This window comes from Taudactylus pleione, unplaced genomic scaffold (assembly GCF_031769625.1).
Source record: "Taudactylus pleione unplaced genomic scaffold, aTauple2 ptg000296l, whole genome shotgun sequence".
Classification (NCBI taxonomy): domain Eukaryota; kingdom Metazoa; phylum Chordata; class Amphibia; order Anura; family Myobatrachidae; genus Taudactylus; species Taudactylus pleione.
The window spans coordinates 21,951,132-21,978,601 of NW_028284698.1; the positions used below are offsets into that span (position 1 = coordinate 21,951,132).

At 38.3% G+C, this 27,470-nt stretch overlaps 1 protein-coding gene across 3 annotated transcripts in view; it reads left to right on the forward strand.

The window, feature by feature from the left end:
* LOC148511753 (teneurin-1) overlaps positions 1–27,470 on the forward strand; it is a 658,333-nt gene that overhangs the window by 318,633 nt on the left and 312,230 nt on the right. For all 3 annotated transcript variants that reach the window (XM_088482875.1, XM_088482876.1, XM_088482877.1), the window contains 4 exons: positions 5,631–5,780; positions 17,701–17,900; positions 22,568–22,778; positions 26,406–26,507. In XM_088482875.1, coding sequence (XP_088339001.1) covers positions 5,631–5,780; positions 17,701–17,900; positions 22,568–22,778; positions 26,406–26,507 — 663 coding nt within the window. The remainder of the gene's footprint in view (positions 1–5,630; positions 5,781–17,700; positions 17,901–22,567; positions 22,779–26,405; positions 26,508–27,470) is intronic.

The following is a 27,470-nucleotide window of genomic DNA, read 5'->3' on the forward strand; positions in this document are numbered from 1 at the left end:
CAGTTTTTATGGAAATAATGTTATAGAGTTTTTGATTTAGCACAAAAACATACCTGGCACCATTTATACTTACATGGAAGTGAAATTGGGTATCATAAGATGCATCTTATACAAAATTCATATCAGTTCAATTACCCATGGAGGGTGTGAGTTGTCCTTGTAATGGTGTTTCCACACTGCAACTTGTTCCCCTCACGTCCTGGACTCACATAGGACTTGCATATTTTTGCTCGCTGCTCTATGGAGCTGCAAAGAAAAATCTAAGAGTCTGGGGGTACTGTAAGTGCTGCATATAATTTGCGGGTAATTGAATTGACCCCTAGGAGTTGCACTCATCTTGTTTTTGCATGCCCTTATATTTGGAGAGGTAGATCAAGTGCAGTACAGTGAGGGTTTCATGTGCAAGTGTACCAACTCATTAAAGTTCTGTGTTTTCTTTAGTAAATGTTATCTACTCTATTTTTTATAATTAATAAAAATAATTAAAAACATTAAACGTTACTAGGCTGAGAAGGTTAAAATATGGCCCAAAAAGTTTAACTTCCAAATACATTCAGAGAATAGTTACTTTCACTCTTTCATCAGCTCTATATTGAGGAGAATTCTACTTCACGTTATGTTTTATACCATATTTTATCTGCACAAATGTTTCAGCCAAAAATTGGGGCATCTAAAAATAAACTTGTTAAAATGCTATAGAAAGTGATGTTCTCAGACTTCTAACAAGGCCATATCTCTTATTTGTAATACCTTTTGCTAATATCTATCCAGCATTTTGACATCTTTGACTGCATTTTTTTTTTAACTATGTATCATTGTGTGGAAGGAGGCTGATATATATATATATATATATATATATACATATATATACATATATATATATATATACATATATATAGATATATAGATATAAATATATATAGATAGATAATAATTAATATGTCATTTAACTACTAATCATATAAACAGCGCAAAATATAAAGCATAAATATTATTTTCTAATAGACAATGCAAGGACCAGCTGGACATCCAGGTTACACATCAGTCTAAATCCTGACAAGCAAATCATATCTGCCTACACTCTTGGAGAGTCCAGGATACTCTCAAATTTAGTGTAGGTCTCCCAGACTTATAAAGGAAAACTAGTCTACTGGATCCATCTACTGCCTTAGAGAGAGGGCAGTCCAGGGACTCCTTGATGTAATTTGTAGTGAATAGGTTCCTGATGATGAAAATTGCAGCACTCTACATGAATCATGGCACTGTGCTACCCATAGCTCCCACCTGGTCCTCCTCCTTCAGCATCTCCTGAGGAAACCCAGGTGGGACTTACAGGAGTATGACTTGCATTTTCCACCTCCATTATCTTCTATAGAGGCTTTACTTTACTTTATTGGTCAGATGTAAAGTTCCATTTATTAATGCGACCTGAACATACATGCAAATATTCATATGATCAAGTGAATTATTATGTGTGGATTTCAATTTGTAAATATATTAATATACAATTCATGAAATGTAAAATCCAGAGAGTGTTGGTGTGGCCAGAGCAAAGACACTCTAGCTTGTGGAATTACATGCACCAGCATGCGGTGACAGCCAGATCTTTCTGGAACATGTGCTTCCACAATAGTATGTAAAAAACACACACAAACCCCAATTAAATTTTTAGTCCTAAAGCCAAAGCTCCTCTGATTGGATGATTATGGGCCTTATTCAGGTCCAAAGGCTGTTGTGGGGCCTCACACAGTTTTCCAGCGATCCTGCAATCTTTCTGTCTGATCCCCCAAGCCGCAGCATGATTGACATGCTGTGGCATTTAGGGCGGAGAAGGGGCATGTCAGACCAGTGTTCCTGGAAATGGGGCCATGTCAACCCCATTTTGCAGGAGTGCCAAGGCCAGGGTCTGTGACAGTGAATGCAGCCAGCCTGAGTAAGCTGAAGCTTATTCAGGGGTCTATATACTAAGCCTTGGATGGAGATAAAGAGAATGGACCAATCAGCTCCTAACTGTAATTTTTCAAACACAGCCTGTGACATGGCAGTTAGGAACTGATTGGCTGGGTTCTTATTTCCGTTCACTTTATCTCCATCCAAGGCTTAGTAAATAGACCCCTAAGACAGCCCGGTGCCGACGCCATGGCGACCATGATCCAAGTCAGTGTCTATGGATGCTGCACTCGGATAGCTATTGCTGTCAGGATGAGTCTGCTTCTGGTAGACACTTCCGGCAGTATTTTAATATTTGCTGGACTGTATTGCACAACAGCTCCCTTGTGAATCTGAATCAGGTTCTTCTGTATGTTTTGACACATCATTCATTATGTTTTACATTTTAACAGGGGGAACCCAAACTCATTGCTAAATTTCGGGAGCTATTATCCATTTAGGCATAGACCATGCCCACTTTATTCATTCATTTATGTATTTATTCATTAATTAATTAATTCCTTCATTCATTTATTCATGCATTCAGTTAATAATTTTTTTTAACAATACAGGTGTGTTCTGTGCTGATTTTTTTGCCTAAGTTATGTAACATTTGTCTCTCCATCTTGTTTTGTTCAAAAGTTGATCACTGTTAAAATATTATACATGGCCTTGATGTAATGTTCATTAATTGCATCTCTCATAATATTTTTTTACATACTGTAGATAGTCAAAGGCATCAACATTACAAACTTTTTTAGGTTAATGTTCTTACTATCAAGATCATGGAAAATATTCTTGATACAGGGTAATAGCTGATAGCATAATATAAACAACCCTATAGAAATAATTAGTCTTAACTCCTGGTTATCTGTTCATGCCAAATTCTAAATGTAATTATGTTGGGTGATGGCATCCACCTTGTGTGTCTGCAGGAATTTATGAGAGTTCAGCTGTATTGTTTCCTGCAAGACCAACACTGCAATAGCCCAGTTAAGTCTAGTAGGTCTCTTTAACTTGTGAAAAGTGGGGCTTTCCTGGTAATATAGGCATGCACTGTCAGAGAATTAGCTCAGACTAGCACAGTATATACTTTATGTTATACTGTACATTGCTTAGGAATCCTGACAACATTACGTACAACTGGCTTTTCCTTCGTGACTTCTGCTAAGCAGTAAACACTGGACTACAGTATGGCTTCTCCTAATTATGGACTTTTAAAGCAATCAAATCGACAAAATATTATTTTGGGCCCAATGTCTCAGGGGCCTGTACACTGCAAACTATCAAACCAGTTTCCTTTAAAATAGGAAAATGCTATTAATATACTGTATGTGGTTTATTCACCATCACTACCCTTTGTGTCTTGTAAAAGTTCAAATTACACAGTACTGTTACTTGTTGGCATTGCTAAAAACTAAAGATGTATGTGGACCCCTATGTTTTGGTTTTGGTTCTAATTCATCATCGTGTTTTGGTTTTGCCAAAACTACCCTCAAGTGTTTTGGTTTTGATTTTGGATCTGGATGTTTTTTTTAAAAAAAACTATAAAAACCACTAAAATCATGTAAGTGTGGCCTATTCTTGTTCCTACAGTATTATTAACCTCAATAAAATTAATTTCCAGTCATTTCCAGTCAGTTTTGACCAACTTACAGGTTACAATATTGTTTTCACCCATATTGGGCAAAGACTGCAGTGAGCTGACTGGCTAAACTAAGCGAAAGAGCAGCAGCACAAACAGAGTGTAATTGGACAGGATGGCAGTTTCATACAAACTATACAATGCTAAGCTATAGAAAGTTTTTATTAATCAAGAATTAGCTTAGAGGCCCGAGGGCAGTACAGGAAAATGGAGTTGGAGTATGTAGTGGAAGGCAAGTAAAAAATAAAAATTATTGATTGATAAAATGAATAATATAAAAAAAGAGACATGGCCTTGCTAGAGCTGTTTTGCAGCAACTGAGAAGTGGAAAGGTCATAAAATAATGCAATGTTAATAACCAAGCATTCCTGACAAGGGTTGCAAGAGAAGCTATCCATACTAACTCTCCTCCCTCCTACCTAATTGGGTAACACACCCTTGCAGTACATTTATGAGGAACACCAGAGAGTCTGAGTATGAGGGGAATTAACTCAGAGGCCTGAGGGCAGTACAGGGAAATTGAGGTAGAGTATGTTGTGGAAGGCAGGTAATTATTCAATTGATTGCTCGATCGAATAGATAACTAAAAACATTAAAATTAAGACATGACCATGCGAGAGCTGTTTTGCAGCAACTGGAAAAAGAAAAGGCCATAAAAGAAAGCACTGTTAATGGCCAAGGAATCCTGACAAGGGTTGCAAAGGAAGCTGTCCATACTATCCTGCCCGCTTCCTCCCTCTTTCCTAATTTGGTAACACACCCCTGTAGTACATTTATATGGTGCACCAGAGAGTCTGAGTATGAAATGATGTTATATTTTTTAACACAGAAGTTTAATTTTCAATTTTTTTAACTGTGTCTGAACACACAACAAACTGCCTCACAGAGCACCTAATATAAGACAGGTGGCACCCTAATAATGATGTTATATTTTTTTAACACACAAGTTTTATATTAACATTTTTTAACTGTGCCTGAAAGCCCTGAACACACAACACAGCACTCCTAGTAATGGGCGTGAAGACTCAAGCTGGGGCTCAGTTCGATTTGTAACTCCTAAGTTTGGGTGTGTTTGTATTCAAGGAATCCGAACCCGCACATCTCTACTGAAAACAGACAAAAATCTATGATATGGTTATTCTCTAGTCTGTGTTTTGCCTGTATTTTTCTTTCACAAGGTAGAACCTGCATTTTGGCACTAAAAAACAGCCAGTCACAGTAATTGCTGTTTACAAGACCTCAAAGCTACAGTACTGTACAGTTACAAGTGCATTTGGCTATTTTTATTCCATTATTTTTATGTGTACAGTATTGGTAAGAAGATGAAATATACAATTTGACTATTTGTTACCCTCTCCTTCATACACGTATATGATTACTGAAATGGATAGGTAGAGTATAAAAGTCACTGTCACAGTTTGTCACCTAATCTTTGATCCGTCAGCCAAAGTAGGATCTGAAGACTCCATTACTGTAAAATATCACATTATCCTTACTGCTCTGCCCATAGAGTCACTTTTTTGAAACAATTATTTTAAGGGAAGATCTACATTTAGGATCTTGTTAGCTGCATCAAACTTGTGATCCAAAATGTTTCTTTTTTTCTTTTTGCATTTTTTTCTGCATACACATTAGTGAGCTTTCTCTTATTCATCCTCTTAAGTGGATTCTCATTTTCGGTAACAATAAATCAGCTATGAATGCAGTAGTACACTGTGGAACAATCGTAGGATGCCAATTAAACCTATTTCAGTAACAATGTGTTTTGGTTTTTAAATAAGGGACTATTTCAGTAGATGTATTGATGATTGTTCCTTTGTCTCTGAAATAAGTTTAAAGAGGAAAAAAGCTTTTTAAAATGATGTACAAGGATGAGTCTCCAGCTGCCTATATAGGATTGATGTCTTGGTTAATACAATGTTCAATTATATAAAGCAAAGAAGATAATAAGTAGGAATTAGGGGATAAAGTGTTGATTTTATATATCAATAATGTGTTTTATCTGTCTATGGCTTTTGTTTCTGCTCTTCGGATTAATTAGTTTTCTTCCTTATAGCAGTTCACTTGTTTGGATTGACTTGGCAACTTCAACCGGTTGAGAGCCAGCTTTATGAGAATGGAGTCAGTAAAGGAAGAGGAGATGAGTCTGCTGATACCACTTACTCACCACTCGGAGGGAAGGTTTCTGATAAAGCAGAGAAAAAAGGTAATTTTTATTACACAGCTACATCCTCATAGGCATGTTTGACAACATTTAATTGTTCACACAAGGATTAGTGAAACAGGTGGAATTTTTATTGAGCCCCTCTTATGGATCATGATACAACATAGAGTAAACCTCAGCAAATTATGCAATAGTACAGACACCATAATAAATGTAAGCCTTTAATAAACAGATTTGGGCTATCTGCTTTGGGATTACACATTTTCATTCAATAATGACATTAAATTAATGATTAGTTAACTTTTCCCAGATACTAGAGGAAGAAGAAGGAAATCTCTCTCTACTTGGCACCCATGATTGGGTCAGGACTCAAATCTAGATTAATCTATTTACCTAATATGCCACCTGAATGCACAACAGAATGAGGTGCAGAATTAGTGACATACCTGCCATGTATACAAAATGGTATGTATGGGTGTGGTACCATTAGAGCTAGAGCTCATCTACCAGAAGAGGTGGGGTGTAGTGCCTTTAAGAAACCTTTTACTACTAAACTAAAACTAATTAGCTTATGAAAAATAAAGCTTTAAATAACACTCTCTATCTCCCTACACCGCAAGTATCATCACCTAAAGGTTTATAAAGATTGAAGCCCATTAAAGGTGATTTTGGCACCCTCTTTGCATTTATTTATTTATTTAATACATATATATTCCTTTTACTTGATTCTTTTATTTTTTATGCCTATATAGCATTTGTAATTAGAATGTACTATTAATGATTTAAACTGAGAGAGTTAGGGTGCTTGTTTGTAGCTTTAACTTTTACATGTAATCAATAAAACGTACTTTCTTCAATAAATTGCTGTTTTAATTATGTATTTATAGGCATCTCTACTGTTTTCACTGTAGTTTTAGGTTTAGTAAATCTGACCCTCTCTCTTTTGAAACAAAGCCATATGTTATCTTCAACATAATTACACACAGAGATAATATCATCAATTTTATATCTAAATATGTACCTTCATTTCCCCATACATTAGTTTAGTCAATATTGTAATTGGTTTGTTAATGAATTTTGTAATGGAGACTTTGTATAGAGCATTAACTTTTATTGGAAAACCACAATGAAATTAACACAGGACCCAACATAATCCTAGCATATGAAACCTCAGTAGATGGTGACTTCAACTTAACAAATGCCAAGCAGGAAAAATCATCAAGATATATTTTAATGAGGTCTCTTTGTAGAGAATAATGGTTTCAGCAGGGTGCTGGGTTACACCATTAGGAAATCGGAAAAATAGAATGTTCTGCAATCAGTTCAAATACACAATTTTCATTAAGATGGTAGAATTAGTCATCTATTGTGCCGAGTGCAGGTTTGCAGTAGTAAAGACAATGAAATGCAACTGAGATATAAGGAAAATATGAAATATATGTTATACAGTGCATCATTTATATAATAATCAATAGATTTAAAATATACTGTCATTTAATTGGCCTGATTAGTGCAGTTTTAATAAAGATTCAGAGTCCCTGGAGAAAAGATCATGATTATGTTAATTATGGAACCTGTATAAGGTAGTGGGGCCACCAAAATATCAGTGAGGCCCAAGTAGTAGAGGGTATAGCCAAGTTTGGGTCAAGACCATGCAATATTGGGGGCATGAATTTACCTAATTGCCACCGTCAACACATGCACATCTAGAAGCTCTTAAAACAATGGTGTTCCAAAAAGACAATCCCTTTTATCAGAAAGGTATATATATATATATATATATATATATTCACACGGTCCACACTCCAGACTTATTGATAGCTAACAAGGCGGTGCTCTATATGGGGCAAAGAGTTCTAAAATATAGTAATCCAAAGCATAGGCACTCGCCAATATAAATATTCACAGGTGTTTTTAATAGTAGCTCACAGGTACATCACAGATATTGTCGACATTTCAGTCCCATCTGTACCTTTGTCAAGACATCTCAATCAATACAAAGAACCTCCAAATGCACACCAGCTACCCTGTCTAACAAGCCCTCTCTTTATACCAACTACACACAGAAGAACCGCCCACCAATCAAAGTGAACCAGGAAGTCTGTAAAACAACAATATAGACTTATAACTGGATCCAATAACTAGAAGCCAACATTAGGTTACATAGCGTTATGTTCATATACCTGCCTGTGCCTCTATTGATACATCAAAAAGTACTCAAAATAATAATTTCATGCGGCGCCACCAGGACCAGAAGTCACAAGCGTTCCACCGCAGTGGGATGCATACAGCAGGAACCGGAAGTGACATATCGCTATTACCATGGACTTGGTCAGGCAGTCATATGCACTCCATTACCGTGAAACGCATAATGGCAAAACTGGTAATGACACATCACTGTCATTCCGGACATGCACAACACTAGGAAACGGAGTATAGATAATGGAAACCAGTGTGGCCATATTGCATAAGGGCAAATGGATGTAATAATTAGAAAAATGCCCACACTTCAATCACAACAATCATGGAATAATAATGCTAGCAATATTCAATCAGATTCAAAGAAAAAATATTTTTCTAAATACGCAGAGAGCCCTAGCGCAAAAATATATCGTATAAATTATACTTATTAAGTCCTCGTGGAGCCATAGTATTAGGCTGGTGGATCCATCTAGCTTCTCGCTGTCATAGAAGCTTCTCACGATCACCCCCATGAAAAGGAGTGGGAATATGGTCAATAAGCATGCACTTAAGGCTTGAAAGCGAATGCCCCAATATTACAAAGTCTGAGTTGTGGGTGAATACAGCTATAAGACCTAAAAAAAAAAAAAGTTGGCAGAAGCAATCGAGCAATATATATATATATATATATATATATATATATATATTATGTATATATATATATATATATATAAATATACACATACGTGGATAAAAAGAACAGGAGGTGCACCATGGTGAAGTACATTTAAAACTCAATGCCTTGCAAAAAATAATTAAGAACCACTCACATATAAAATTGTGATATATGGATATATCACAAACAGCGCATAAAGTAAAAGGACCTCCAGTCATCCCAAATAAGCCGGCACCCCTGCCATCTTCTCCAATTCACCAGCGCTTCCTGGACTGATGACATGAGGGAGTCCTCCAGGATGAAACATGTTTGGGCTTGGCTTATAACGGAGACGCTGTGACGTGATCAGTCCAGGAAGGGCTGGTGAATTGGAGAGGACGCCAGGGGTGCCGGCTTATATGGGTTGACTGGAGGTCCTTTTACTTTATGCGCTGTTTGTGATATTTCCATATATCACAATTTTATATGTGAGTGGTTCTTAATTATTTTTAGTAAAGAATTGAGTTAAAAATGTACTTCACCATTGTCTGTCTCCTATTCTTTTTTATCCACGTATAGAAACATTGACCTTTGGGTAGAGGTTTTTTAGGAGAAGCTGCACCACAAAAAAGGACAATACCTGGACTTTCATTTGCACTATACAATTTTGCACAATATAGGAGAACATATTTGTATATATATATATATATATATATATATATATATTTGTATATATATATATATACACAGTATATATACATACATAGTATATATATATATATATATATATATATATATATATATACAGTATATATATATATATATATTTTTTTTTACTTAGCAGGTGATCCTGTCATTTCTTCAGACAATGGCCTTAGTGCCACTCAAGTTGTATGTATTTATACTGCAGAGGGCAACTGGGTAATGCAAACTTACAAGCAGTGAGTCCCAGATTATATATGTATATATGTATATATATATATATATATATATATATATATATATCATATCTCCTATGTCATATTAAAAATTAATGGCAAACAATAAAAGGCATTAATATCATATTTGTATTAATACCTTACATAGCTCTAGAATAATAGGCAGAGCAAAATTAAGGTAGGGGGCACAGGTGGCATATGCCCCAGGCCCCTTTCTCTCAGGGGGCCCCCCAGCCTTTGGTCACAGCTGCAGTGCAGTGTATAATGAAAATATGCATCATGCCATAACCATTTAATGATCCCAAGATCAAGGTATACATCTTTGGTTAGATTCACATTTGTGATTTAATTGTATAAGCCAAAACCCTAAAAGAATGCAGTGATAGAGGCTCATGGTAAAGGAGTGTGGCCAGACCCCAGAGGGGTTGTGTCAGCCACTACAGAGGCTTGGCTAGGCATTAGAGAGTGCATGGTCTGGACCCCTTTATAAATATATTTAGTAAATACTGATAGTACATGCATGATAATGTAACAGATTGATAACAGCAATGCACTGTAGTAAATACAACATAGGTCTGAGAATGCAGTCATGTAACATCTATATAATAAGCGAGAGAGCGTGTCTGTCTGTATGTCTGTTTGTCCTTTATGTACAGCCAGAGTTTGGACCTGTGCCATGCAAATTTGGCATGGTGGTGTAGTTTGATCAGGATTAGGTTTTTGCCTAGGTTTGAACTTCATCAGGGCCACACACTGTCTCACAATCTCTAAAAATGGGGACACTCTTAAATTACACAGGTTCCCGGGCTGGCTCCAGTGGAAATTGGCAATCCGCCAAAAACCTGTGAGATAGCTACAAAAGTATTCTTTTCACCTCAATCTGAGCAAACTTTATGACTCATGCAAGCTCATGTTAAATCCATAGTCTCTGTTTTTGCATGCAAGGGTGTAACTAGAATTTTGTGGGCCCATAGAAAGATCTTAAAAGGGCCCCCTGAGAGGTAAAAAAACACACATACATTTGCCCCCACACAGAGCCCATTCATGTTATGCCACACAGACTCTATTCAGGTTATGCCACACAGAGCCCATTCAGGTTATGCCACACAGTTGTCCCCTTATACACATTATGTCACACAGTAGTAGTGCCTCTTATACATTATTCCATACAATAATGCCCCTCACACTACACAGGAATGCCTCTTACACATTATACCACACAGTAATGTCCTTTACAGATTATGTCACATAGTAGTAGTGCCCCATATAACATATTATTCCACACAATAGTAGCACCTCTACACATTATCCTCCCCCAGCAACTCACCTCCCCTTGTCCCTCCAGCAGCCTCTCACCTCTCCTTGTGTGTCATCAGCAGCCAGCAGGTGTGGTTTTGGGGCCAGGCCACTAGCCAATTACAGCTGGTGCACTGATAGGCAGCAGCAGACATGGACAGACAGTGGCAGTGCAATTTAAATCTGGTGCTGGTCGCGGGCCAATCAGAGCTAGCAGACCGGCAAAAAATAAGGTGCCACTGCTTATTGGCTGCCAGTCCACGAGCTCTGATTGCCTTGCAACCAGCTGTGCTGTCTCTCAATGACTGTCTGCCAGTGTGCAGCTGTAATCAACTGATGGCACAAAATTAACATTGCAGACACCCGGGCCCCCCATGATGGCCCTGAATGAACCAGCCCACCTATTGTGCATGACTGGGTGAAGGGCCACAGAGGTAGCTCAGGCAACATTGCAGCCACACCCCTTGCTCCGACGGTAGTTACGCCATGTTTGCATGCATGTTAGCAAACAGTGGGGTCCTTTTCAGGGTCAATGGAATGGGGTTATAGGCGAGGACAATGTAAACAAATAAAGGTTGCAATTGTACTTTAGGGTCCAGTCCTCAAACCGGGTTATGGCTGGTATCCCTATTAGTATACAAAAATCAAGCAATATCTATATTACCAGACTAATGCACTGAATATGTGATAGGGGAATCTTTACTGACCAGCCAGTGTGTAAAACTCAATGAGAACTGTTTTAGGTCTTGTAAAGGTTAAATACATGCCCTTGTAAAAAAAATAAATCAACTAACTATCCTCTTACCACTCTGATGACTTAATTGTAGGTCAGTGATTCAATTCAGACCTGGTCGCAAGGCTGCGTTCGCACGTAGCCATCAGCAGTCAAAGTATGCAAATCCCACAATCGCTAGCAAGACATTAGCATGCCCACTATGTTTTGTCGTGTGATCGCGGGATGAAATTAAACGCCCACCAGCCTGACACAAGACACCCACTTTCCCTTAATAACATACGTCATCTTCACGAAATGTGTCAAACAATCGGTAATATCGGTTGACATCAGACCCATACGCACCACTTGTGGCTGACCATACCCTACCACAAGCATCGCGAGTGTTGCTGTGTTTAATTCAGCTATGTGACATGTATGCTGACAATGCGTCATAATTATGCATGTCCCTGAAATGGCATTCCAATGCACAGACACACCTGCATTCAAACCACCACACCCCCTTTACCATCGACCACCCCCTGTCACCACCCACAAATGGCACGTCCTGTCACTCATGCTTGTGGAGCGTCTGTGTACTGGCTCCAATCACTTCATGATCGCAGTGACTGGAATGGCGTTCCAATGCGCAGACACATCTGCGTTTGAACCACCACACCCCCGTTTCCATCGACCACCCCATCACCACCCACAAATGGCACATCCTGTCAATCATGCTTGCAGAGTGTCTGTGTACATTGTGTGATCGCTTCTCGATCTCAGTGATTGGTTTGCGCACGCGCACTGCATCTTGTATGCATGCGCAGATTGCAAACATCGGCAGGCTGCATGTGAATGCAGCCTTGCAACCGGGTCTGAATCAGGCACTGTGTTCATTATACTAAAGCTCACAGCCAACAAGAGGAGAGGACAGGATTGTGGCATGACTACCCATTTTTATTGGTAGGAGGGAGAATCTTGATGTTCTGTAGTTTGTATAGAAGCTAACCAAGCACCCATGTTCATCAGTGGTCCTGCTCTACCAGGTAACTGACCTTCTAATAGAGTAACAATGTATAATCAAAGTGCACAGTCTGGCATCTGATCTCTAAAAGAGGGGGTGGACCTTCAGGCAGTGGAGCCCACCAGGGATTTCCCCTGTACTCGTGTGAGTCAGTCTGAACCTGAACCTAGCTATAAACCCAACCTAAGCTTTATCCCATGCTGTAAATGGGCTACTAAAACCGTTGTTGCATGGGAGTGATTGGACTCTACATTTTTAACATTATAGTCAATGGCAAATGCTCTTGTCCTTTCACATCAAATTATATCTTCAAAAAGTTTCCCTTAACTATAAATTGATAACTATAGGAGGGATTTACAACTTCAGAATGCTGTATATTGTTGATTGGACAAAATGTAACATACCAACAAATATAATACCACCCTAAATCATGAGGACAAGTTTACTGTAGCTCCAACTCTTAAACTCAACTCAGTATTCCCTAATCCTGATCCTAGTTTCTGGTTATAGATACTGTTACCTCACTAATACCCCTTTCAGACATCTCGACATTCCCGGGAATTTGGCCTGCCTCAGCCAAATTCCCGGGAAGCCAAGTCTGTCTGAAAGGTACCTACCCGAGAACACGTTCCCGTGTAGCTGCCCCTGCAATGGACCAGGGTTTTTCCGGGACTTAAGTCCCGGGAAATTACCCTGCCTCTGTCTGAATGGGGCTACCTGTGAATTTACTACTCCCGGGCAGCACCAAGCAGCTTTTACATGGAGTTGGCAGCGCAGAGCGTCCTATAGGATGCTCAGCGCTGCTGCTTTGAGCTGACAGCGCAGAGCGTCCTATAGGATGCTCAGCGCTGCTGCTGAGTTGGCAGCGCAGAGCGTCCTATAGGACGCTCAGCGCTGCCGCTCACCACCCGTCCACACTCCCGCTGGACCACCACTACTGCCCGTATTTCCTGGGCATACCATCGGGTGACGAGGTGAGATGCTGGCTCGCTGGGGGTTCTGCCTGCCCCAGCCACTGTGGAGGTGATAGGTGGGGAGGGCTGGGTGGGACGCTGCTGCTGCCGCAAATATGGGTGGGCAACTGCTCTTCGTGCACCTGTACCCGGCCTGTCCGGCCCTGGCACCTCGGCCGCTGCTCTGCTCTTTTCTGTGCTCGTGATCAGTGCCAGGCAGGAGACTTGTGTCCAGGGGCAGCCCAGCCAGAGGCCTGGGGATGGGGGCGAGCTGCCAGGGCACCCATGGGAGGTAGTTTGGGGACATGTTGGGCAGTGATTCAAATGATGTGCCCCCAGCATGCCAGTCACAGGGGGCACATTGTTGTGTGTGATGAGGGCCTGGCACCACTCACATCAGCTCCACCTCATCTTTGTGTCCAGCAGTTGCCATGTAATCTAAAAAACCCTGCTCTTGTCTGAAAGGGGTCTACCTGGGAATTTCCCGGGTAGACGTTGTAGTGTGAAAGGGGGGTCTCTACCAAATACACGGGAATTTGCACAGGAGAAATTCTTGGGTCTGAGCAGGAAATTTCCCGGTTCGTATGTCTGAAAGGGGTATTAGGGGGAGATTTATCAAACCTTCTAAATAGGAATAGTACAGAAGTTGTCTCCAGCAACCAATCAGCCTCTAGCTATTATCTAGAATATTCTATTAAATTATAGCTAGAACTAATTGATGGTAATGGGCAACATCTCCATCTGTCCTCTTTGAAATGTTTGATACATCTTTTACTGAATTCTAAAAATGTAAGAAGCATCCAATCAGCATAATTCCTTATAATTACATTTGGGACTCATTTGTCAATTAAGGGCAAAATAACATGCTATTAGTCCTGGACTCACTACTGGGCCATGTAACCACTTTCCTTTTATAGTGATATACTGTATACAGGATCTTGGGCTGAGGGCCTGATTCAGAGCCGGACGCTATTTGCGCTCGCTCGTTCATTAAAAAGGGGTGGCTATTCAAATGAACCGTTCGCACTTTGCGGTCTGTTCACGCCTCTATGTCTGAACGAGCGAACAAAACTTGCGGTCGTAATTTTGAAAAAGACGCCCCCTGGCCGCTCGCACCATACGTCATGTCCGCTATTTAATAGATTAATTGAGTACATCGAACAGCGTATGAACTGCTCGCTATTCTTGTGGTTGGTTTTTCCTACCACAATCTTGCGAGCAGCTCTGACTATAAATCAACCAAGTGATGTGGTTAATGAAGCTCCTGTATTAATTATGCACACCCATAAAACGCCCGTTTTGACCTTTAAGCACGCCTGCGTTCTAATTTCCACTCCCAGTTTTCAAGCACCTTCCCCTGTTACCACCCACATACGCCTCCTCCTGTCACTCAAAATAGCAGGCATTCGCTATTTAGCGAACAAACGATTTTCGGCCGCACTGACTGGTTCGCGCATGCGTATTAAAATGCATGCGCAGTTGTGCGAACATCAGTCGGAATGAACGAGCGGCCGCTTACGAGCGGCTCTGAATCAGGCCCTGAGTCTCATTTAAAAAAACAAAAAACATTGTATCTGGAACTGAAGAAACTTATTTTAATTAATATTTATATTTAACTAAATATTTTACTAAAACACAACCCACAAAAAGACTAATTCATATAATGTTAGACTTTTTAAAAGTACAGTATTTTTTTAACCCACTTTTGACTCTCCAGTGCAAATTATAAATGGCTACTGAACTGCTTTTCAAAAAATGTTATAAGTTAGGATTAGTGAAGTATACACCGGCAGAAAGGATCTATCCACAAAATCGATGCTAAAATAAGTGGAATTTTTATTAAGCATTTTATAAGTTCATAGGAGAATACCCTTGGAAACAGCAATAAAAAGGTAACATTCTTGCAGAGAAACAATTTTATTAGCTTATGTTACTGCTGCATTACAAGGGGGAATAGGAAGAAAAAGACTAACAGCCAGTTACAGTAAATTGCAGATATAATACATTAAAACACCAAAAGGTATTTAGAACAAGTTGTTTCTCACCCTACATTACAGTATGTTTTATATTGAATTACTTTTTTCAATATGCTCCACTTAATGACACAAATTCCCTACAGTATTTAAAAAATAGATAAATTGAGCTGATATACAATACAAATAGTTAAATATAATCACTGTGTAAAATATTAATGTATAATCTGTATATTTAGTGCTTGACATTAATGGCATTATGGATTATAAAAGCCTGCTTGCTCATTCACTGCAAAGCTCTGCAAGACATTGCTTGATTCCTTAATATTTAATACAGAACAGATTAAAAAACTCTAGGGGCCAAATGTAATAGAGTGAGAGTTTAGAAAATGTGAGAGTTTAGCAGTAAACTCTCACAATTTTTAAACTTGATAATGTAATAGAGTCCAAGAACATTCAAACTCCCATGTTTTTATACTCAAAAAACTCTCACAATTTAAACACACATCCAGCTGTTTACCCATTTTGAAAATAAAACTCGATCAATGTGAGAGTTTACTCTCACATTTTTTAAACTCTCACCCTATTACATTTGGCCCTAGAGCTTAGTCCTATTGCTTCGTGAATTTTAAAAAAAATTTTAGCAGTCACAAAAAAAAATAGCTGAATATACAATGGCTCTGAGCATTGGTCTAAACATTTATACATGACTTATGCCATTGTGCAACTTTTCAGTTCTTTGATGTGAGTGTGGAAATAAAAGAAGAAACCTTGCATTGGCTATTGCAGATTCAACAAAAGTTGCAAGTGATATATTCAGACTTTTGGAACTACTCAATGTGATATTTAAAAACATTATTTCTAAAACAAAGGATTATATATATAAAACAATGTGATGCTGTGTGAAATGTATTAATTCACAGTACATGATGGTTTAGTGCAGCAGCTTAAAGCAATTCAGTGTCACTTAATAGTCACAACATCCATCTAAGTAATGTGATGGAGTGTTTTGTTATTCAACTCTAATTGTAAAGGCATTATGTACTGATAATTATAAAGACATTATGTGCTGCAGCATGTAGTGGATTAACGATACACAATTTAAACACACTTTAACTTTAAAAATATATTTGCATACTTGTGTATAGTACAAGGAAGATCATATGTGAGTTACACCATTGTATTCTGTATGCAGGCTAAGAGCAAATTTAGAGCATTGTGCATACCTTGTACTTGCCTGATCTACCTATGTTTTGTCCTCTACTGTAGAGCACCCCCAATTATGTCATAATCTATTTCTACCACAACACTATTCCCCCAATATATTTTGTAGTGTGTATGTTGTGTGTGATGGGGGGGTTATCATATACACAATACAGGAGACTCTGGAAAAAGATACTGTACTAGGATTATTTGACAGATGAACAAAAATAGCAGTCTAATGAAAAGTGAGCATTTCAAGCAGATGTTCCAATAGACCTATACAAAGAAAAAGTAAAAGACATTTACTTAGAGATACTTTACAGACCTCCACTATCATAACCATTTGGCTTAGACTTGTTCCTGCTGTGCTATTCCAAATGTGGTCTGTAAATGTATTGTTCTCGAGGTACAGTACCTGATTGGTTGCCATGTTATCCAGTCTTCAATGTCTACACACTGTAACTGCCCAATGCATTAATTTAAATTGCTGCTGGTAACACATGTTATCATTCCTATGCTAAGGTGCTGCTGGTAACACGGGGGTGCTTTTAACAATAGCGCTTTTCCATGGTCGAAGGCGCTTATAAAAAGTATTTACACAGGATAAGTATATTCTCTGTCATGTGCGATTACAAAGTTCAGTCATGATGTTTGACTAAGCACATCCCCAAGGGTAGGCCACATTTTCCAGCACACATCATGCTGTTTTTATTGCAGTTGGGAAAGTTAAATATTTTAATTCTCACAGTTTATAATGATTATTAGACTTCTGTGTGTTAAGTTGATGTGATAAAATACAATGTATTTCCATTGGAAAGCTTTTTTATTGCGTGTTTTGAACTAAATTGCCGCTGTCAGTAGTTATATAACCACTAGAGTGTTCATCCTCTCCATTTTACTCATGGCATGATATCATATGTAAATATAAATTCCACTAATGTCCATGTCACAAAATATCTTGCTATGACTTTTGTAGCAATGTATAGCTGTTGTTTGTCAACAAGTTTGCTTGGTGTTTTGCCTGCAGTGTATCAAAGAGGAAGAGCAATAGATTCAGGAGAAGTGGAAATCGGGAAGCAGATTGTGCAGACTATCCCACCTGGGTTATTCTGGCGTTATCAAATTACAATACACCATCCAATGTACTTAAAATTTAATGTTTCATTTTCAAAAGATTCCCTTCTTGGTATATATGGGAGAAGAAATATCCCACCGACGCACACACAGGTATTTAATATGCTTTATTCTGCTACTGGTGTTACCATATACATTATTAGAAGAAATATATGCTGTATTGTGAAAGGGAGAACATTTTTGAAATTGTATTTTTAATTTTGTTTGAAAATACTGTGAAGGTATTTACATCAATGTCACACTTTATATTGAAAAACAACATATTTTGATGGAATTAATGAATAAAAAAATGAATTACGTATAAATGAATTATGTATAAATGTTAGAGCAAAATTTGTAAAACTGCACTTTAAAATAATCAAGATGAAAAAAAATTCAGGAGATAATTAAACTGACATAATTTTTAAGTGATCAAATATCAAATAAAATACTTAAATCAGCAAGATCAGAGTATGCTTGTGGATGCATACATAATATACTATACCTTACCCAGATAGAATGTAACAACATTTCTTAAGAGATCCTGCACTATGGGCCTCATTCAGCTTGGATCACAAGTCTGTGGAGATGTTTGCATTCTGTATGCCGATGTTTGCATTCTGCGCATGCATAGCCGAGCAGCGTGCGTGTGCGAACCGGCCACTGCGATCACAAAAGCAAATGCAGCAGATACGCAGAGCCATCGCAGAGTGATTGATAGGAAGCACCGTTTGGGAGTGGAGGGGTGGTTGTTCGGAGGAATGCATGCGTGCCTGTGCGTTTGAACGCCATTACAAGGGCATGCATAATTAAGCCCCTGCGATGGCATACGCAGCCAGAAGTCTAGATGGTGACAGGAAGTTTTGCAGTTTGTGTGTCAGGGTCAACTCAACCACAACTGTGCATATGAGTCCGATGTTACCGATGATTTCGCTGACTTGCAGATGTATGTAATGGGAAGTGGGCAGCTTTATACAGTGGTGGGCATCTTGGTATAGTGCTGCGATCACATTCATTTGCATAATTTTGCAGCGAACGGGTATGTGTGATTGCAGACTTGCGATCCGTGCTGAATGAGGCCCTATGTTCACAAGTAAAAACTTATATGGAAACAATGTCATAACACAAAAATATGTTTACATTTTAAAAGTATTTATTATACATTTAGCAACTGGTTGCTATAAAACAAGCATAAGAATGTCCAGAGGCACATACCAATATAATAGTTCACTGTGTCCTCACTGTGTCCACACCTACTGTATATCAGAGTTCAGAATAAGGGAGAATCAATCCTATCTCCCTTTTGCTCCAGGCTGGTCAAACCATATATTTAGAAAGTTATTTTTTCTCTGGATGACTCAATTTGACCCTATGTACTGTACCCACATCTCAGTTCGTTGTCTCTGCCTAAGCTCTGTAATTGTTAGCAAGTGTGTACATTTGGTTACATTGAGCCATTGATTCTTCCTTATTCTGAACTCTGATATAGGTGTGGACATAGTGAATGGTACAGTATGTGCTTCTGGACATTCAAAGTTTATTAGTAGAATACTATGGGATCTATTTATTATCACTTAATTTCTACAAAAGCAGGTGAAAATTAACATTTTCACCTGCTTTTGTAGAAATTAAGTGTCCAGGTCATTCATCAAAAAGGTAAAGCAGGAGATGATATCTCCTGCTTTACCTTATCTCCTATTTACCTTTCACTTCTGATGTGGCCCGCAGTCTCTATACACTAGTATGGGGACAGAAATTCATCAAGCTCTGAAAATAAAATATTTCAGAGCTTGACTGCGGGAGCATTCACCATCTTTAGATGGCGTTTGCACCCACTTGCGCACACCTTGGAGAAGGAGTCCCTGGTAGCAAAGACGGATCCTTTTGGATCCCTCCGCCCCTGTCTGGCTCCTTCCACAGGACATCAGGGCTTTGTGCGCCTGTGTGAGCTCTAGGTCACGCAGGCACACTAGCACTGCCGAGTCGACCGAAAAGAGCAGTGAAGCACTTCAGGGAGACAGGTGATTTTTGAATAATCTGTCTCCGCACCGCAGCAATGATTGCTCCAGCGCTCGGGTCGAGATAGTATGCTAATTATCGGGGTCCGCTCGAACCACGATAATTAACATAATGAATAGACCCCTATATTTCAACATATGAACTACCTCCTTAGGATTTTTTTAATAATTTCTATTGATATGATAAATATTGATTTGAGATTTTATTCTAATGCTTGTTTTATAGCAACAGGTTGCTAAATGTATAAATACATGTAAAATATAAGCATATTTTTGTGTTATGACATTGTTTCCATACCAGTTTTTACTTGTGAATATAGCGCAGGATCTTACTTTGCGTTTGGTCCCAGAATAGAACATGTTTCACTGGAGTCCTTAACTATCCACATCACAGAGCAGAATGAATTGGCCTTTGCTGCCCCAGCTGTGTACATCCATTGCATTTTTTTTTGGCAAATATACTGCCTGATGTGGGGCCACAGTGCGAATATGCTGCTATGACACTGTGCTGGACACTGATTGACAGGCTGCAAGCCATTCTAGGGTGGACACAGCAGTGATGCCATTAGCATACAACTCTGAATCACCCCTATAGTGTAGAGTTGTTTTGCTAGTGCTTAGCACCTTGATTTCACTGCAAAACCTGATTAGCTTGCAATATACATTTTAGATGCAGTCATCTATTAAATTTATATTGTATTTAAAAAAAATGCATGTGTGGCTTTATTGCTTCAGAAAATCATACAGGGGGGTTATTAATATTTTCCTTAAACTTTGGCCACATGATGTTATACTTAGAGAAATACAGATGTATTCTTCTACACTGTGGCTTCAATTGCGCCAAATAGCCGATCTCGGTGCACCAGATCCCAGGCGATTGCCCTTTCCGAGCATCTTTTTTTACTCAAAATGTGCATCTTATTCGCACAAATGACACAACTACTGTAGGAGAAACAGGACTGCATTGCTAGCTTACACAGAAGATGAGTGCATGCGATATTAGTACCTCGGTGTGCAACTGAATCTGTGCAAAAAATGGCTCCAATGCGAGCAGCCACGGCTTATCCTCACACCTCACTTCCATTGTGTTTTATCTGTGACTTTGGGTCTGATTCAGAGATGTACGCAAACCCGATGGTTTCGTACATCTTCGATTGGTTGACCTGCATTTTCGGAAATGGTGGCCTGTCGCTCCCATTTTCTGGGAGTGCTGGTGATAGGGTCTGCGTCTTCCTATCCCGGCATCCTGACCCCAGCTGAGCAGTTACATTGCCCATTCTGAATATATATAATAAACTATCAATAAACATGGTTTTCTACTGAGTTCTTAGTACATGTTTGGCCAAAGATGTTTGCCAACCTACCACGTCATGGTGACCTCATCAGGTGGGTCCCTACCATCCCTAATACTGACACATTGTATAAATGTATCTAGGACTTACCTATAATAGTGCCCATTACATGTGTGTACTGCAATGCACACTCTATGCAAATTAAAATCACCTGGGGCAGGTAGGATGAGTGCCAGCCCAGGAGAAGGGGTCTCACCAAGTGTACTTTAAATACACAGATACATAGGAAAAAAGGGGGGAGGGCTGCACATCCTAATTTAAACATAATAAGAGGTGGTACCATGCTGAGACCTGTAGTTCTAATGCAGATGCACACTCTAAGCACTAAGAATACTAAATATCAATAAATATATATATATATATATATAATAAACTATCAATTAATATGGTCATTTTAATTAGTATGGGTCCTGTGCATTGCAGTACACACATGGAATGGGCACTATTATAGGTAAGTCCTAGATACATTTATACAATGTGTCAGTATTAGGGATGTTAGGGACCCAACTGATGAGGTCACCCTGATGTGGTAGGTGGGCAAACATCTACTAAGAACCTCAGTAGAAAACCATGATAATTGATAGTTAGTGATATATATTTTGATATTTAGTATCCTTAGTGCATAGAGTGTGCATCTGCATTAGAACTACAGGTCTCAGCATGGTAGCACCTCTTATTATGTTTAAATTAGGATGTGCAGCCCAGCCTCCCCCCCCCTTATTACTCAGATGGGCAATTACTGTAGCCATCGTGACCGGATGCTGACAGGAGGCATCTTTATTATACAGATGCTTCCTGCTGCATTAGAATATTAGTGTAATGGTATTGCAGTCACTTCCATGTGACTGTGCATTACCGTCCATCTCTGAATCACGTGTAAAACCAATTCTTGTGTGGCTGAAGTCTCAGCAGAGAATCTCTAATACAATGTGAATGGTATTTCCCTGCATCTGTGTTGGTAGTGGTACTAAGACACACAATTTAAAAAACAATATTGTACTCTACTTGTCTCTGAGCATCTCAGTCGCAGCAGTGTCTCGAACTATGTGGCATAAATGATGCCTAGTGTATGAGGACACATCTGTAAGTTTATATATGCAGAAGAATTCCTTGTATACTTTATGTTTTATTGGTCTTTAAAAAATGGAAAATAATCAATACGCTCAACTACTGTATATAGCCTAGTGAAAGCATTTCCATTAAAACTATTATTGTGGATTGCTATTCAGTGATCCATTTGAGTTTATGAAATAAAAGTGCAACCAGCTAGAAAATTGTTATTTCCTGTTGTGTTATTATATTATGGAAAATTAGCTTTCTGTTTGTCTTTAACCACCCAAAGCTCTGAAAATTTCAGATGTACTCAATAATCGGCTTAATCAGATGTGATTTGTCCTTGATCTTCACACAGTTTGATTTTGTAAAGTTGATGGATGGAAAACATTTAATAAAGCAAGAACCAAAATATGCAGAAAGCCCGCAGCACGCACCTCGGAGTCTAATTCTGGCATCTTTACAAGAGACAGGCTTCATTGAGTACATGGATCAAGGTGCATGGCACTTAGCTTTTTACAATGACGGAAAGAAAATGGAACAAGTCTTTGCATTAACAACTGCAATAGGTGAGGATTCTTATGTCTCCTGAGTGAGCTGCGCAGAGCAATGAATGATATACAATATAGACATATGTTTTGTTTATTTCAGGAGTAACTACAAATTCAGAGATAAACATATCAGTGTCGTACTGTTAAAAAATGATGTTTATGTTCTCTGGCTCAAATGAAAATGATCTATAAAAAATGTTACAATAACCTGCAAATAAAGGGTTCCCTGTTTAGTGAAACTGATAATGATATACAGTACTAGATGAGTAGTTTGTCACTTTTTTCTGCTAGAGTATCACTACCATTAATTACATTTTTACACCCTTAATTTGGTAATGTACCTATCAAATAATGGGCTTTACAGACTCTTTCAGCTTCTCTCCCCATTTGTCTTCACACCACTTCAATGCTGTTGACAAAATGGTACAGTGCAATAGACTGGAAATTAGCAGTGCCGAACATAAAGAATTTGATTAAAAACTTTGGGTTTATTTATGCATCAGCGACTTTTGTAAGCCACTGCTTCCCGGTGGGTTGTAGATGAACATTTAAAACGGCACCCACAGTCAGTGTAAAGCACACAGGGCTATACACTGACTGTTGGCACTATTTGAAATTATTACCTGCAACCAGTGGCAGCTCCATAGGTGGGGCTGCAGCGCAGTCCAAATTTCAAATAGGGGAGCCACACCAACTGCCATTTCAAACGCTGCCAAACATAGATGGCTGGGACTCACTAGCAGTTGGTGTGGCCCCTATTTGAATTTTGGACTGTAGCCCCACCCCTGGAGCCTCCACTGCCTGCAACCCACCGTGAAGTAGCGGCCGCTGCTCGTAAATAAAGCTCCTAGTTTGTCCTGTCTGCAGAGCATAATTTTACATTGGTGTTTTAGGTTTAAGCATATGCAAAATCTCTAACACTACCAGTACTGTAAGTAGACCTGGTTCAGCAAACTAGAATGCAGTTTAGCTGAAATCTTATATACAACTCTCTGACATTGATTTTTTAAATTATTTTAAAATTCTTGTATATACAAATACATACATGCAAGCAGTCAAAATGCATATATATGTATACAGTATAAGCATGCAAACTATATTTATACATGCATATTAAATTACTTTGGGGAGCTTATATTGAGCTAAAGTACAATGAATAAAGAGGCTCATGTGGAGTTGGACTGATTGTATGTCAGGTGTACAGGCGTAAAATGTGTCCAATTAAAAAGACACTTTCCCATGAGTATGATGAGCCAGATGCACCTCAAGATACATCCAGCTAGGCAACAGTAGGATAAGCGCTTGGTTTATGTCACGGGTAAAAAAAGCATAGAGCTGTGGCTTGACAGTGTTATTAGTAATTAATAAAATTACATTACCAGATTTCAACACAATATTATACTGTAATGTAGTGTCTGGGCAGTGTTATTAATTCATACAAAATGCACATTTGTTATGTAAAATACAATTAAATACAAAGGCAAAATAAAGGTACACTTTGAATAAAAAAAAAAAATCAAATAGGAATATTTATAACTGCTGTGGTCCAAATGCAAATATAAATAAAGTGGTGTGAATGGATGACTGCAACTTCATTTACTATAGCAGCCATGCTAGAGATTTATAAATCAGTGGAAGGGTCCAGATACAGTCAGCCAATCAGAAGTGGCTGCTGCTCATCATCATCATCAATGTATACTTTGCACCAGGGCTCGATTTCCTGTAAATGATATGTCTATTGATAGGTGCATATGTGTCTGCATCAAAGTCTACATCAGTCATATTTCTGCATTGGTTCATAAGCGTAAGATGCGACCGATTCTGCGTATACTTTTTCTGGCACATGCAGAGTATGGAAATGCGTCATTTCGGCATTAAAACATCCACACATCTACCTTTACACAATTCCCTAACTGTATAATGTTTATTTCATATGCATACGTAAATAAATTGGTAATGGTTAAACCATCTAGAGAGTGCGCATAATTAAATCACAGGTGATGAAAATTGAATAGGTTTTAATGTATAACTCTATGTATACAAATACCAATTATAATAAAAAAAATATCTTGTACTAAACCATACACATCTACCTCATAAAATAAGCATATAATAAATATTAAAAACTGAGTCTAGCAGATGTTATTAGCAATAATATCCTTCACATTTTAACCCAATGTATTGATGAGTTTAATTATGTGCACCCTCTAGATGGTTTAACTTCCATTACCAATTTAGCTTTTGATTTTTAATGTGATCAGAGACATTTCTTTGGGTGCTGCGTTGTATAATATAATTTGTTTTATGTAAAAGGAGGTCTGGTTTATATTACAGATTAAATCATGTTAATTGTAAGCGCCTGGTAATAGTTGCGGTGGCAACTTACTAGTATACATAAATAAATATACAACCATTATAGAAATAGGTTCATTTAAGTTGCATACAAAATGACCATTATTGGACTAAATGTGTTATTAAAAAGTCTAACAATGACCTACTGTACAATAGATTTAGGTGTTACTTCAAATCTATCTTTTAACCATTGCGTAATTCTCAAGACTAGAAAATATCTACTGTTAAATTCTCTTATCCGTAGACTCTTTTACGTTGAAGTAACACTAAAACCTTGCCTAAATCGGAGTTAGGAGAACCTTTTCATCTTATACCAAAACCTACATTATTAGAGTCAAGGAGACTTTAAATGAACTCTTAAGGTCCTCTTAAATGAGAATGTAGAGTATCTTGAGCCATTGATCCCTATTTGATAGAGCAGTTTTTCTGCATAAATCAAGAGGACAATGCGGCTCAGATTGAAAGTACCATAAATTCTTAAGAATCACTCATGTCTTTGAGTCCTAAATTTGTTTATAGTCTGTATGTTTAACATAATGGTAAGTCTCAGGTTTTATTTAAGCTCTGCCTAAATTACTATATGTATATATTTTATAATATGATTAAATTATGAGCATATGTTATTTATAGCAAGGAAAACAAGGGATTATTACATGTATATGAGCTATTGCTTTCATCCAAGCATAACTGATTATGATGCCCAAAGGATAATTAGATAACAGCTTTACGTATGAATGATATCAGGTAAATGTGCAGAATGATATATGAGGAATTAGTCTATATCCCCCAGTAAATCTAAATGATGTGTCACTACCATTTATTCCATATTCATTGAGCCCAGGGTTTTCTCCATGAATTTTAGATCTGCTGAAGTCCTGCATATGCTGAGGTTGTGCTGGTGATGTATTGACAGCATTAAAGTTTTTGAAACTCCCACGTACAAATGATCTTTTTAACCATGAGTTGAACCTGAGCAGGTGACCGTTAACTGTAGATTAATCTCATATAGAAAAATCTATTTAGTCATTTATTTGTTCAGTCTTACATACTTTCCACTGAATCATTTGTCTGTAATGTCACTGATTTTACAACAATTTTATTCATTCAAGAAAAAATTTCTATATACTGAAATACTTATTTTAGTTCTCGGTATAAAAGCTACTATGATTATTTTTACTGCAAAATGAAATTTGCAGCAATTTCGCTGCAATTGAGACACTCATACCACATTACCTTTACAGCTGAATCCAAATGTTAACTCAGTCTACTTTATGCCATTTTATTCACTCACAGAAATGATGGATGATTGTTCTACCAATTGTAATGGGAATGGAGAATGCATTTCTGGCCATTGCCATTGCTTCCCCGGTTTCCTGGGACCAGACTGCTCCAGAGGTAAAGATCACAGATTCATATACTATTTGCATTTCTCTGTGTATTCTATTCAATGTATATACATATTCTGCTCAACACGTTCAAATAAATAAAGTTTAGGATAAGTTGAAAAAATGTATCTTGCTGTATTTTATACAGACATACAGTAGAAGTGGGTAATTTAATTTATTAGAAAATAACTCACTTAGAATGTTATGTTGCTAATAGTCTGGGTCTCTTCAGCTTCTACAACTCTACAGCCTCTAAAAATGTAGTTTGGTCTTCAATTCACTATGGCATTCTTATATATAGAGCTAGTTTGATTGACAGTGGTTGCTGTATTATAGGGGATGTAGTTAGTATCCGACAGCAGTCATAATCCCGGCGCCAACATCCTGACCACTGACATCCTCATGGTAAATATTGAGGTTATGGTTAGGCACTGGGGGGAGGGTTAGGGATAGGCTGCAGGGAGGAAGGGTTTGGTTTAGGGGTAGCGGTACGGGTAGGGTTAAGGTACTTTCCAGCAGGTGTCAGTATCCTAACCCTGTTGGGATGCCGGCATCGGGATTCTAAGCACCGAGATCTCGAGCACTGGCATCCTGTACCAAACACACTGATGTAATGCAGGCAGAAGCTGCAGTCTGAGAGTGAATGCATGGTAGAGACACAATACCATGACTGGAGTTGTCAAAGAATGGGTGATAAGGCTACATTTCACAGGTTTTGTAACTATGACTTCATTTGCGAAACTAAATTTGACAAATATATAATGCCCACTGGAGAATTAGACCGCTAATGTGCAAGGAATGAAAATAAGCCAGCCAGAAAGCATGCAGAAATGTCATTTATATATTCTTATGATAGGAACCTAGTGCCCAACAGACAGTATTAATAGCAGAGATTACACTTTTTCAGGCAAATTTACTAGTGACATATCTATTGTAGGCCAATCAACCTATAAATAGCAGTTTGCCCAACTTT